This window comes from Lepidochelys olivacea, assembly GCF_965140295.1.
Source record: "Lepidochelys olivacea isolate rLepOli2 genome assembly, chromosome: 2".
NCBI lineage: Eukaryota > Metazoa > Chordata > Testudines > Cheloniidae > Lepidochelys > Lepidochelys olivacea.
Genome location: NC_140412.1, coordinates 181,844,836 through 181,860,028, shown reverse-complemented (window position 1 = coordinate 181,860,028; position 15,193 = coordinate 181,844,836). Strand labels below are relative to the sequence as shown.

The 15,193-nt window shown below is 39.3% G+C and overlaps 1 protein-coding gene across 2 annotated transcripts in view; it reads right to left on the bottom strand.

The window, feature by feature from the left end:
* Positions 1-1,566: 1,566 nt before the first annotated feature.
* HERPUD2 (HERPUD family member 2) overlaps positions 1,567-15,193 on the bottom strand; it is a 28,672-nt gene continuing 15,045 nt past the window's right edge. Inside the window, exons 4-8 of one of the 2 annotated variants that reach the window (XM_084620749.1) lie at positions 13,942-14,099; positions 6,032-6,154; positions 4,468-4,791; positions 2,909-3,026; positions 1,567-2,448 (exon numbers count right to left, since the gene is read on the bottom strand). In XM_084620749.1, the coding sequence (XP_084476875.1) occupies positions 2,287-2,448; positions 2,909-3,026; positions 4,468-4,791; positions 6,032-6,154; positions 13,942-14,099 (885 nt within the window). In that variant the 3' untranslated portion in view covers positions 1,567-2,286. The remainder of the gene's footprint in view (positions 2,449-2,908; positions 3,027-4,467; positions 4,792-6,031; positions 6,155-13,941; positions 14,100-15,193) is intronic. The other variant, XM_084620748.1, reaches the window with a different exon arrangement.

The window sequence follows — 15,193 nt, the reverse complement described above, 5'->3', positions numbered from 1 at the left end:
CAATCAAACCGGCTCTTCTGTAGTGGCTGCCACTATTACTAGCACAGGGCCAGAATCACCGTGGGAGTGGTCCTCTCAATCCCATCTGTCAGCAGCAGAGAGCTGCCAGTACTTGCTTGCTGTAGCAAGAAAAAGGAGGTCTCCAAGCAGGGAGCAGCTACTACTGTCGGCATGCCACCACGTTGTAAGCACTGCAGATGTTAGACATAGAGCTTGTAAGACAGCAGGGAAGACTAACTGCAGGGGCAACAGGTAAGGAGGGTACAAGCTGGAGATTTGGGTGCCTCTGTAATATAGTGCTGTAGGCTATCACAAATTAGTCCTACAATGTCTAGGGTTGCCACTGAGAGTCCTATCATTGTATTCAAGATCAGTGTGTTTGCAAACATTAATTTTACATCCATTAGGTGAGATTCAGGTACCTGTCAACTTGCCAAGGCAGCCATCACTTGGGTAGAGAGTTTGGACACCTCTATGCTATTGCATAACAAGGACGTAAACCAAAGGGAGTTATGACTTCTGTCCCATTGAAAACAAGGGAACAAAACAGCCTACTTAAAAGTCAACCTATTATTTCTACAACAGGCAGTAAAAGAAATATTTTGAAGCCTTTAAGAGGGCATTACAAATGCTACAGCATTAAGAACATATGGGTATTTAGGTACTGAGGACTGATATTCATGGCTGGCTATTTTCTAGTTTACGGGCAGCTCCTTTTTACTCGTTTATATCAGTTAGGCTGGTTTTAACATGTCAGAAGGGTCTTGAACCTTAGACAGGCACTTTATGTATTGTATAAATCCAAATAAATATAACAGTTATTTTAAGGCTTAAATACTTCCTTACTGAAGAGCTTTCAATAGTTAATACTGATAAGGGCAGGCCATTTTAAAGCCTTGTTTTTCACTTGTTCATAAATTCTCCTAACTTTGTCCTTTGGGTTGAAACTTAATGTTTGGGCAGAGCCAAGATAGGAATTCCTTATTTTATTTTATTATTAAGTGAGCATCATCTGTTCAGCCATTTCTGAAGTAATCAAGTACAAAACATACAAGAGCTGTGGGAATCCAAAAATAAAGTGTTAAATTTAACTGTGTAGTTCAACTATTAATTGGGTAAGGAAAGAGTTACTTCCTGACTTTAATGCATACAGTAAGGGATTGTGCCACGGATGTGTAATGCATTATTTCTCTCATTTAAAGGCTACTTACCATCTTTAGTTTTATCCCAAAAAGAATGCAAAACATTGTGTTTCTGCTACATTGAAATAAATAGTTTAAAAGTACAGAATCATAAAATTGATAAACTATCTACCACATTACCTCTGCCATTATAAATATATACCTTTATTCACTATGTGCAATATGGCTGTTGTAACCATATAATTTCAGTTTTGTGATTCATGTGTTCTCATCCTTAATGATGTGTACATGTAGGTTTTTGCACTTAAGATAAAAGGTTGTATTTCTAGGAATAAGCATCCATAAGGGTTACTGTAACTTGGTTTTTATTAAAAAACTAATTACATATGTCTATTTTCCAGTACATCTTTTTTTTAAAAAAGTACTGTATGTATCAAACATTGATGATGTACTTTATCACTGTTAATTTTCTTTGAAGAGCTGTCTAAAAAAGAAAATCACCCCAAAATGTATTGAAACTGGCTATATAGCCTCAAGATATTTAAACTTTCTAGCTTCTTACATGAGAGGTTTAGTACTTTATGGCATAAGAAAAAACATACCATTAGCAGGTAATGCTTTGTCCGAATAGAATTCTTTTGGGGATGCCATAAACACAAAACTCAGACAAGGATTTATATAGTGATTAAGACTATTAGGATTTATATAGTGATTAAGACTATTAGGAAGACTCAGTTAAGTTAAATTTACCAGGAGGATAAATCTCATTTTTAAAAAGGTTTTCGTTGTTGACATTTATACTTTAACAGCTCTTCAAAGGAATAATCATGCACACAACCTACAAACTTCTTGTCTCAGTGTAATGTACAACTAAAATTAAGATAAAACATGGAAGACCAGTATTTTTACATTTAATCTTCTTTAGAAAAAAGAAGAACTTAAAAAAAATTAGTAGTCCACTTGTGCTTAAAATATTCATATGCATGAGAAAGCCAAAAGGGAAAAAAATACACATTTTTGTGCACCATGATCAAAAAGTTATTATAAATCTTTTGAAATTGCACTGTATTTAAAATACCCCCTAGATTCAGCTCCCTCTTCTATGTACAGCTGCTAATGCTGCCTGGCACAGTTCCTCTTGAGCTTAATTGCCAACCTGTGGAGGTCCTTCAGGGATAAGCGATGTGAAGAAGGTGGTGATGAAGGACCAAGCTGAAGCCATGAATCCAGGACGCTGCTCTGTATTGCCATCTTCACCTGCATCTTCTCCACTCTCTTCATCAATCCCATCGTCCATAAGACGCTCCTTTTAAAACAGAAATTGTCTAAATGGTTTAATTGCTTTAATAAAGAGGCAGAATATATTAATGGAAATATTTTCCTACATAAAGTAACCCTATTAACAGGGCAATTCCCTGTGAAGGATCTACTAGCATAAACATACAACCCATTCAACAGTGGAGTAAATAACTAGCAATTCTCTATTAAATACTATAGACGAAGATGAGGGCAGTATTGATCTGGTTTTTCATAATAAGGCTTTAATCATTAAACATTTAAAAACAAACTCATTTCCTTTCTGCCCATCCCACGTATTAAGGTTACTTTTTTGTTAAAAAAAAAAAAAAGAAAGCGAAGTGCATTTCTATCCTCATTCCCTTCTGATTCAAGCTGAATTTTGTACTACTATTCAGTTACAAATACAGATTATCTGAAGGTGAGCGAATACAGGAAAACATGGAACATCCAAGTTGACAGTCACCTACCATCTCCTCAAGGTCAGGGTTATTTACATTTTGTTCATCACGGTTCACTTCTGCATTGTTATTGGCTGCCTGTTGCTGGCCTCCCTCTTGCCTAAAGGGGAACCATCCAGCTTGGTGTCTATTTAATAAAATGAACAATTAAAAGCCTTGTCTCTCTAAATTGTAAACTTGCTTATGAAATTTCTACAATGGGAAAATAACTGCTATCTACATGACCAAGTCTCATTAAACTTACTTGCAGATTAAGAACAGATAATCCATTCTTCATCTTGATTAGACTGTTGGGGGAATACTGGAGTCTGAGCATTATTTCTAAGTAACAAAACTAACTGAACAGATCCCTGTTAGCCCAAATAAAGAATAAAATGCTTCTTAGAACAGCTAATACCTATGTTATTTTAGGTAAGCACTGAAAAATTCTGCTCAGTTTTTTTTCCTACTTGCCTGTCCAAAATAAACACAACAACAACCGCAACCACCACCACGATAATTTATTGATGTCAGTGATCATGGTAATGTGTGCAAGTGAATATTTTGTTCATGAGCTACTCAGTTTTAATGATGTTTCTGACTGGCAGTTTTAAGTCATTATAATTAAGGCTATCCTTGTGGGGGAAAAGCCGATTGAAAATTTAACCAACAGCTGTTAGCACAATGACGTAGCAGAATCAACCATATCTTAAGTTGAGAATTCAAAAATCTTAAATGCAGATCTTTTCAAGTTTAATTCCTTAAAAATTACCTCTTGAAAGTAGCCCAAGATGAATGTGCTATGTAACCATTAAGTATTTCTGGCACTTTCCACTTCCATCCAGATCACACTAAACGCCTTCACCCTGGCTGAGATGGTATTTTTAAATTCATTAAACCTCAGTGTCATTGTTAATGAAATTTGGTAGCAAAAGGCAGTAGCTTCCATTTTTAAAAAAAAAAAAAAAATCTGTAAAGCTTTTCTTTTCCGGTATCTACAATGCCCCTGAATGTTGTATTCTGGAGTGTCTTCACTGAGCCCATACAAGTTACTGGGAGCATTTAGTAATTATATCTGTGCTTAATTCAAAACTGAGTTCAGCTGTACAGTTCACCTTTAAGATCTCCAACCAGTAACAATATGTAATTTACGCCAATGCAAACACATGCTTTGGAAATCAATTGAATGAAATTCAATTCTTCCTTCACTCACCTCTTAAGTTCTGTTCCCATAATTCTCTGTTTTCCCTGCAACAGTTGATAAGTTGACATCACCAATACCCAAAAAGCAGCATGTTCTAGGTGTGATGCCCGTCAGTTCTTACAGGGAAAAAGGGAATCCAGAACTCAAGAATTCTATATTTTGAGACTACATCTGAACATCTGTTTGAAAGCCAAGTTTCTGTATGTGCCCTGTTAATGATTATCATTAATTCTTCTCTTTTACAAATTCTTTAGAGTTCACGTTTAAGTTGGAATTCTGTAAAGTGATCCAATATCACACCTTTAAAAGTTAACTTACAATGATAGTCATACACTGATAATCTAAACTACAGCTAGCTATTCATAACTGAATTTTTTTTACTCACAAATAAACCAGTAGCATGGCTCCCATCACCATGACAAACCGACTGAAGGAAGAATAAAAGTATACAATGCTGAGGAGAATAGCTGCTCTAGAGAACGTGTACATCCAGTCTAACCAGTCTCGATTGAAGTCCTCCTCATTCACCACTGGACCTCCTTGTGCATTCATTTGAACATTCTGGTTTACAGGCCTGTTCTCCTGTGCTGCTACGTTTGGCACTGCTGGGGGCTCATTTGCAGGAACATGCTCTGAATTTACAGGCTGCGCGACGGCTGATCTGACTGGCTCAGTGCTGGATGTCGCCTGGGCTGAAACTGCAGCTTGACTGAAATTTAAAAATATGTTTTCTGAAAAGCTAGCTTTGTATCAGAAGTAATAATATTTAAACCAAAGCTTCCTTCCAGCTCTTTTGTATAGAGAAAAATGCCAGCTGAAGCACCTAGGAAACTTGAGATCTTAACTACAGTATATAAAATATATGCCAAATTCCTCTTCTTTCGATAGTACCTCTGTACAGAGACCTGGCAGCTCTCACTTATCTTTTCCCTTCATTTTATACCAAATATAAACATTCTCAAATAAATTTAGATACATACAAGCAAAAAACCCCCAAAATTAATTCAACTATATTTTCCCTCTTCCTCCAGAAAGAGACGCACAGCATTAGTTTAAGTAAAAGCTCTTTACTTTTTGAGTAAAACATAAAAGTTTGGAAAATAATACAAAATTTCATCTTTAAAGAACCTTTTTGTTATCTGGTAATAAGTAGGTCTTCACCAGGGTCTCAGATGATTGTGTGATCTAGCACAGAATCAAAGCTGCAGTATCTGGACACAACAAGGTGAAAGTAGGGGAGATTTGGCCTTTATTATAACCCTCTTCCCAGTTGAGGACACTGCTTCTGTTGGACAAAGACTATGCCCACTCCATGCACTCAGTAGCAGAGATTATTAGAGTGACACGTGGCATTACCCCTCAGTCAGCAGTTGTGTGCTGTCGCCATAATGTTCCAAGCCCCACCGCCAACTGAGTAAGGTGGGAGAGAGGAGCCAAATTCTCATTCAGCATGATGCACCGACATTCAACAGGGCTACTTCCCTTGCTTTTTGGCTTAAAAACCAATGGAATCCATTTTACTTGGCATGAGAGATTTTTTCTGGGTCTTGCTAACCTCTACTTGAAGACAAAAAATTTTTAATGATAATTGTGATTTGAGCCTTTTAATAGCTAATCCCATCTCACAGAAGTGTTGCCTGGGCAGTACAAGAGCCCAATGAGACTAATGTTTGTATCACAACAATTCCAAAGGTGAATGTTAATAAAGATACTTTCAAACAAACAGAAGAATTCCACTCTCAATCAAAACTTTAAAAGGAATACATTTTTAGAAGCAGGCTAAGTCATTTTTAATTTAATAGCCAAATTAAGTATAAAACAGTAAAACCAGATTAATAAAAGAGGCAAGGCACAGACATTTCAGTCACACAAACAGCAGCTATCTAGTTTTTTTTATGGCAGGTTGTCATCGTGGTAGGTGCACTAAGACGATACATGAAATAACTTACTATTGCATGTAGTACTGACGTGCATACATTTGTTGCCACCATATCATCTGTAATGGGCTGAATGCAGGGTACATTGGAAATCCAGTAGAAACACCTTGACCTGGAAACTGGTTGCCTATGTTGCTACAGTGAATTAAAAGCAAAACAAAACAAAAAAACCCACCATTCAGACTTTGGCTATTAATAATTACAAATGCATTTATTATTCTAGAATATAGATTACACTGGGTACTTTTTTCTTCATGTGCTCCATGAGACAATTCAGTATCAATAAAATTGTGAAGACATCCTTTGGATAAATACCTGATTCCATCATCCATTACTGTGCAAAATGAAGAGCTCTTTGTCAGAGATAAAAGGTCACCACAATTATGTGATCAATCCTCATTTGAATGTACCATTATTTCCATTCTAAAAAACATTTGTTGCATCTAGAAACTCTATCATTACCTACATTGACTAATGGGTTTATGGCCAAATAATCATTGTTAATTATTTCATTATTAGAAAAACTTCTTAAATCAGAGCTGCTGATCAAACATTTGTATATATTATAGGGAGGGATTATCTGCACCAGAAGACTTCACATGTTCAGAACCCACTACTACAGGCAATTCAAGGAACTATCAGCGTTTAAAGCCAGAAAGGACTACGAGATCATATATCCTGAGCTCCTGCATATGACAGTCCACCAACACCACGTGCACACTAAACCCAACAACTGAAATTAGACCAAAGTATTACAGTGAGACTGTTATGTGCCACAGGCAGAAAACAAAACAGACTGAGGTGTGCAAATATCCAATGCAATGGCAGGGAATTGATTAAAATGTACTTTAACTCTATTACAGCTTTCTCTTTTGGAAGCAATGATAGAAATATCACTATTCACAACCACCGAATCAGCAAGGATTGACTGGACATAGAAAGCAAGCTACCCTCTCACCCCCAGAAGTGGCCCCTTTGCATCCTGGTTGCAAGATGCTGGAAGAGCATGGTGGGTAACCTTACTCTAATACTGCTCCTGCAGTCTCTTTTGTGGATAAAAGAACTTTGTTCCCTAGGGCAGAGGTCTCCAAAGTGGGGTGTGAGCAATACCATCCCTGGGAGTGCGCAGCAGGAGGAGCGCTGCCAGCACAGCGGCAGCAGCGCTCCTGGACCTTCGATTCTTCGGCGGCACCTCAGCTCTCCCTGCTCCATCTCAGGTGGCACACCGGCTCCATCTCAGGTGGCACACCGGCGGCAACTCTCTCTCTTTTTTTTTTTGCTTCCCTAGAGCTGGCCTTGGGGGTGCGCGATTCAAAAAGTTTGGAAATCACTGCCCTAGGGAACCTTTCCCATGCATTAAGTTCACATGCAAAAAAATAAAGAAACTCCTAAATGGAAACTCCTAGATTCCAAAGTCTTCCCAAAAAACTCTGGGGTTTCTTATGGCATCTTTCAATCGATTTTTCAGGACAGTATTATAGCATAAAGCAATAGTTTTAAAAAGTTTATTCATATTGCAGTTAGCAACAGTAGAAAATACCGCAAATACACGGCAGGCTACAATTCTGTTCTGGGTAGATCACTGGTTGGAAAAGTGTTACACCAAGAGATCTCACTAGCCCACCCAGGTATTCAGATAGGCAAGGAAAGTCAAATGAGAGGAAGGAGGAGTGGAAGATGCTAAAAACATTATTCTTCCCTGATATGAGAGGAAGGGTACCCGTGTGAACTGATTTGCTGTTAATCTGAGCACAAGGCATCATGCAATTCCCTCACCCTACCACATAGCCCATCTGACAGATTTGTATCAAGTTCTTTACGCTATTATCTAATTTACCCAGAGTGAACAAAAAGCAAATACTGCACAGAATTGGAAATATATACAAATGTTCTCATTAACCAAATTAACATTCACACAAAACTGAAAATAGCTTTTTTGTTTCTTTATAAATTCCAGAAATTGAACTGGCAGGCTCCGTGACATCAGCAGGGTCAAGTTGGGTCTGTGACAATGGCTTAGCAAATCAGTACTTTTTTCTAAGGATGTCATCTTGTGTCCTGACAAATAAGCTGTCATTTAAGGGTAAAGTAAATATTTACCTTTTTGAACGCAAAGATAAGTTCCACATTTTTAAGGTTGTGTCCACTGAGAATGCAAATAAATGAAAACCATATTTCTGAAAGGAGCATAAGCTATCAATATTTTTGAAGGAATTTTTCATCTTTGTTCACTGCCCAAAGCACTCAAGAAAGAAGAGATCATATTATGAAAATGTACAGAGTGGCGTCTCCTTTTGAAATCCCAAGTGAGATGAGTTTGGCACAGGAAGTAAACTTGGGAGAGTGTCATTACTCCCCCCTTCTTCAGAAGAACGGCCCTACAGACCAAAGGTCCATCCAGCCCAGTATCCCATTTTCTGACAGTGGCCAGTGCCAGGTGCCCCAGAGGGAATGAACAGAACAGGTAATCATCAAGTGATCCATCCCCTGTGGTTCATTCCCAGCTTCTTGCAAACAGAGGCTTGGGACACCATCCCTGCCCATCCTGGCTAATAGCCATTGACGGACCTATCCTCCGTGAATTTATTGAGTTCTTTTTGGAACCTAGTTATGGTCTTGGCTTTCAAAACATCCTCTGGCAAGGAGCTCCACAGGTTGACTGTGTGTTGTGTGAAGAAATACTTCCTTTTATTTGTTTTAAACCTGCTGCCTATTAATTTAATTTGGTGACCCCTAGTTTTTGTGTTATGAGAAGTAGTAAAACAACACTTCCTTATCTACTTACTCTACACAAGTCATGATTTTTTAGACCTCAATCATATCTCCCCTTAGCAGTCTCTTTTCCAAGCTGCAAAGTCCCAGTCTTATTAATCTCTCCTCATACGGAAGCCGTTCCATATCCCTAATCATTTTTGTTGTCCTTTTCTGAACCTTTTCCCATTCCAATAAATATAAATATCTTTTTTGAGATGAAGCGACCACATCTGCACACAGTATTCAAGATGTGGGCGTACCATGGATTTATATAGAAGCAACATGTTATTATCTATCCCTGTCTTAATTATTCCCAGCATTCTGTTCGCTTTTTTGGCTGCCGCTGCACACTGAGTGGATATTTTCAGAGAATTATCCACAATGACTCCAAGATCTCTTTGAGAGGTAACAGCTAATTTAGACCCTGTCGTTTTCTATGTATAGTTCATGTATGGCTCCTCAATTGAACCCCTGGATATCAGTGCTTCCTTGGTATTATGCTGAGACAATTTGTAGGAGTTTAGCAAGTCCCTTTTTTTAATATTTGGTATAGTTTAGTTTTCTTTTAGTTGTGCTCCACTCTCCAGTAATAAGCTCTGAATTTACTCTAGCAAGTTCTTCATTTTTGTGATCTGGAGCACATTTCAAGAAACCAAGCTTGTTTACAGTTTTAAAAATAATAATTTTTTTCCTCCCGCACAGCGGTGCTGCTTGGAAGTGGTGTTTGGAATTTGAGACTCCACTTCATACCACATTCGAAAATTTATGACAGTCTTAAAAAAATCTTGAAGGGAGAGGAAGGAACAGAAAAAGAAGATGGTCACAGTTAAGCCAAGACTACTAGAGACTTTAATAATACAGTGTCCTAAGCTATTTCTGCTTCTCTCACACCAAAACAATTTGCATGCTTTATTATTGATTACTGGAGACTACATTTTCTGAGAGGCAAGATGCACTTTCATACCTAATAATGTCAAACTCGGAGGCCCACTGAGTTTCTCATTTCTTATCACTCAAAGAAATCTTGGCTTCAGAGAAGCACTCTGCAGTGCTAACTTCTCAAGCTATATTTGATATACTTGGAAAACTCAGCAGATGCTAGTATAAAAATAAGTACACAGCCAACACATTTGAAAGCGATCAACAAGGGCATTTGGGGAAAATACATGGGCAATGCTTAGAACTCAAATACACTGCATGGCAGAATGGAAAAACAATATTTAACCAAAAAAGTAACAGTCCCTCCCAAGTAAAGAATTAGTGCACTCTCTCTGGAAGGGAGAGGAAAAGAAGGAGCATGAGAAGCTTCCACTTTTCCCTCAGAATGGAAGGGAGAAGAGGCAGGAAGCAGAGTAGTCCAGGAGTTTGGAAGCAGTGGAAGAGCATAAAAGCAGAGCAGAACAAGCTGGAACTGCCTCTGCTGCTATTCCCACAGCAGAGGAAAAGCAAGCAGAACAGAAGCAGCCACAGAAGAATGGAGTTGTATGAGGCCAAGGAGCACCAGCATGTCCATGAGTGACCGCAGCCTCAGAACATCCCTCCAAAGAGACAAGAAGCCCAAAACTTCTTAAGTGGTTGAGGGTGGGAAGAGAGCCCAGAATTCATTAGTTTGGAGGGACCCAGGTTTAAATTTTGAGTGTAAAGGAAAAACCCAAAATGTACTAAATGAGCTATGTCTGGGAATAAGGTTTTGGAAAAGGTATATTTTTTGCAGGGGAGAATAAGATTAGTGAATGGTGCATAGAGGAGTGGCACTGTTGATTTACTGGTGCAGGAATGAATATGTGGCAATAGGAATACCTTTGGTGGGGAAATGGCACAGGTAGTTTTCACTCTGGCTAGTAGGTTTAGTCTTAGGATACATCAAATATTTTTCGAGCCCTATTTAACTTTTATTCAGAACATGGTATTTGTTCTGAACTATCTTCCCAATATTTCATTTCGTGAAGCAATTGGTGAGCACCAATGGTTGTCCTGGATATAAGGGGGTTCTACCACAGAGCTGTTAAAACTTGTTTTGTGGAGACTGCTGAATTATTTATTGTCCATAGGTTCGGGCGATATCAGCCTCAACAGGTTAATTTCAAAGTGGCAATGGAAGGTTAGCACAAACAGTATGTGATCCTTATACAGCAACTCAATTTTTAGTTAACTAACTGCGATAGTCAGTATTATCAATTGAAGTAAAATGGTAGAGAGCATTTATCTGCCTTCTGTTTATTTAACCATTTGCACATGCAAATGTGTGCCTGAAGTTATTTCGCAATGTGAGTCCTGCTGCTGTCACTGTCTTCAGAGCTCAAACCTCATTGCAATAAATTGGTTCAGTTCACAACTTGCAGAGCTGTTTCAGACTAAGACAGCAATGCACCAGGTCATTTTTACACTTTGCAGAGTCCGAGCATCATGAAGGCCAGTTAAATACATCACACTAGCAAGGAGTTTGACAATCCTTTTCTACACCGGAGGTGCACATCTATACAGTATCCTTTGGCTCACGTTTATGGGGTTCCCCAGCCTCCCCCACACACCATTTCGTCTCCTACATTATTCAGCCAAACTGTCTCTTCCCCAAACTAACAGGAAGCAAAACCACCTCCCCAATGTTGTCAGTGTCACCTCTAATCTTCTAACGTGCTTGGATATCAAAATGACAAATTTCAAATTATCTCCTCTGGTCCTTTTGTATATATTCTATATTTTGCTTTTTGGAAAAAAAATTTCTTTACAAGATGGGAGTTTTCTCCCATCATATAAAATCCCTACAAACCAGGAAAGCAAGTTGCAAATGGAGAGGATGCAAGATGTGTGACTATTTACACATTCCTGACCTAACCTCAAAAGTTGCTTTGAAAAAGCCACACCCCTACCTAAACTTACACACATTATCTGGGGGTTTGTCTACATAGCCCTACACTTCAGACTGCAGGAGTGCAAACTGCAGCACACACCCACTGTAACTACCCCATGTTTATGTCAACACCATTCACATGGGCAGTTACAGTACAGCACTTGGGTGGGGGGGGACATTGCAATTCACATCCCTGCAGTCCAAACTGCAGCACGGTGCGGACACAGCCTAAGTGATGGAGATCAGATTGAGAATGGCTTCAAACAGAGGGTGTGCCTCAGATGAATAAAACTAGAAAGATTCTTTTCTGTGGGAAGAATTTGGATTTCTTAGTAAGTTTTGTAAGAGGCTGCTCGTGACCTACTATGATAAACATCAGAATGCACTTTATTTCTAAGTTGGATTTCCTTGGCCTGTCTGTGTGTGTCTGAAAGGTGACCATTGTGTTGTCCATGTAGTTTGTGTATGCATAGTTTGGAAGAGGATTTTGCAGTGGAGCAAAATACTGTCTATTCAAGAAACCAAAACAGTCTCATTTTAAGTAAGCAACTAGTAAGAAATCTTAAGATTTCCAACATAGTCCTTTTGTAATAAGTGTACAGGGTACTCTTATTTTTAAAGATATGTTGCTCCATTTACCTAAACCAGTTGTTTAGAATTATTAAAGAGCAATATGACTATTTTATTGTCAATTTATTTTGTGACTACAGAGCCACAGAAATAAGGGATTATAGGTGAGAGGGCCTAGCCTAATCGTAAGCGGTCTTTGATAACATGCTACTGCTACATGTACATAGTTATCTATGCTGATGACTCAGCTCTCCTTCTGTCCAAACTAACATCTCTGCCTGTCTTCCTGACATGAATATAAGCTGATGCTTGGCATCCACAAAAGGGATGGAACAGAGCTTTTAACCGCTCTCACCTTCCTCAGTCACTGTGGACATCATCATCCTCCCTGTCACTCAGAAATGTAATCAATGTACAATCTTAGACTCTGCTCTCTCTAGTAAAAAAACAGAGGGGCTAATGGCTGCAAAGTAGCCCAAGACATTAAGAGGGCTTCTGTCTGCAAAAAGACAGCAGACAGGATTGGTACTGGTATGGAATAATCCCTCACCAATTAGTGGGTCTGGTGTCCAGTAACCCATAGCAAAAGATTTTTTTAAAAATTTGGATCAACTTGACAATGTTCCATTAAATTATTCTTTAGAGAAATCATCAAATAACTTTTTACAGTTCACTTTGACTGACCCCTTAGCCATGTCTCTAGGTTTAAGCATTCCAAGTCACCTGGACTTCGGTATAAGGACTTTAGTGTCAGTCTGCAGGTGAGAGGGACAAATGATCCAGTTCATCATTTATTTAGATTGCACGCTAGTGAAATGTTTATGCCCTGTATGGCAAGTTCATGTGAAAAGCTGAATTTATCCAACCTTCCCCCAGGCTCCTCCCCCCGCCCAAAAAAAGATTTATAAGACAATCCCCTATGTATGATGAACATACCACAAGTTACCTTGAGAATGAGCTTATTGCTCTACATTGAGCAGTTTCCCTGACAGTCAAGCTAGCCTGATCCAGTTTCCTCAAAGGCAAGTGTGTCACTATTTACCCAAGGAATAAATGTTCACAGTGCAACATAATACATAAATTTTCCTACCAAATAACAAAGCAGATCTTTTTCTTCCTAGCAGAACCTGCAAATAGTCTGTTAGGTTATGCTGCACACCAATATAAGACCGCCTCTTATATCTGTTATCCAGGATATCTGTGAATTACTTCTACAGTTCAATCCAATGTGGACCAGGAGCGAGGTGTCAAACTGCTTTTCTGGATGTGTGTATGCCATAAAAAAATTAAGAGTCAACATTGTTCTTGTATGAATTTAATGTTAGGTAATCTTGTTGATTAAAATACCAGCAATGAGGAAAAAACATCAGCTGATCCTTAGTGGATTTATTTGCTTGTGTTTCAACCACAAATGGGGATATCAGTCACACCACCCAAAAGTAAGAGAGCATCAGCAGAAGAGGCAAAGTGTATGAGGGCAGGACAGAAAAGGAAATCGCATGGAAGGCAGCATTGATAATGCTTACCCAGGGACTTACTCTTAGATAAACAAACAATCAAAGAAGATACATAAGATTGATTACAGGAATTCTGAAAATCATAATATTAATTACAAGTCATTCCATCATAGACTATGGAGTAACCATAATTTCAACTAAAAACCTAAAAAGTGAAAAGGAGGTATCTACAGCAAAAAATATAAACAGCACTATAACATGATTTTGAGGATTACTTCAAATTCACTTACCCTTGCATTAAATATGGGAACTGGTGACTTTGCACAGGATTGCTTTGTGCTTGTGGAAGGTTACGATGCCTCACTCCATCTGAGCTAGAGTTTATAGATGTAGATAAAGATTCTTGGCTTGTGGGTGATGGAGTTGTCGATCCAGAATGTTCTGAGTTCTTAAAATAAAATAGTTTCCTTTAATATTTTCACCACACTTATGGGGGACTCAGTATTTCTATATTTGCATTAAAGGCATGTTCTTAAGTGTGCTGTGTGAAGTCTCATTAATTATATATGGTGTATACACATGCAACAAGAAACTTTCTCCTTTTAAAAATAGGAGCCATGAGTAGGCCAGATTTTCAAAAAAAGCATGCAACTGCCCATCCAGGCACAGAAGTAGGAAGCCAGGTTTACAAAAATGCTCAGCATCCAGCAGCTCCCAAAGAAAAAAAAATTTAAATGGGAGATGGGTAACGAGCGCTTTTTTTTGGGTTGGTCTGGCTCATAATAAATCAGCACTTAACGATTCTAATCAAACGTTTAACAGTGAAAGGAGATACTAGTGGACATCACTAACAGAAGTAGTTGTTGTCAGTGTCTCTCATTGTTTAAAAACAATTGCACAATCCAATTTTGTAGGTCATGCCTGTCCTTTAAGTGCCCCCTGCTGGCTGAGCAGGGTACTGTAGGAGTTCTCTGCCTCAATTTCCTTCCTGCAGACACCTCAGTAACTCCACACAAAGACACCAGTCAGTTCTGGCATGGGTGGCAGGTATAACAGGCCAGTGGAGCACTGATGCTGATGCCCAGCTGCAGATTTGGTGGGGGAAGTTTTTGCTTTATTATGCCCCATGCAGGTTCCAGGGCGGCTGAGAAAGCAGTATCTGCTATTCAACTTCCTGAGTTCATCAGTAATCTCCCTGGACTCCAGAGAGACTGCTGATGAACCCAGGAAGCTGAGTAGCACATACTGCCTCCTCAGCCGCCCCAAAATCTGAATGGGGCATATCTAAAGCTCAGGTTCTTCTTCAGGAAGAGATGCTGCGGCTTTTCCCGGGCAGCTTGGGGTCTGGGGAAGGGGAGGCGTGGCAGGCCTAGGACTCCTCCAGGCAAGTGGGGGGCTGGCTCCTCCAGCCGAGGGAGGGGTGCACTCAGGCCTCCGGCCAGCCCAGAACTTCTCCAGCTGGGCAGGGGGGGAGAGGGAGAGACTACTCGGGGCTCCTCTGGGTGGGGGGGAGGGAGGCTCGATGCTCCTGTTGGGGGGGGG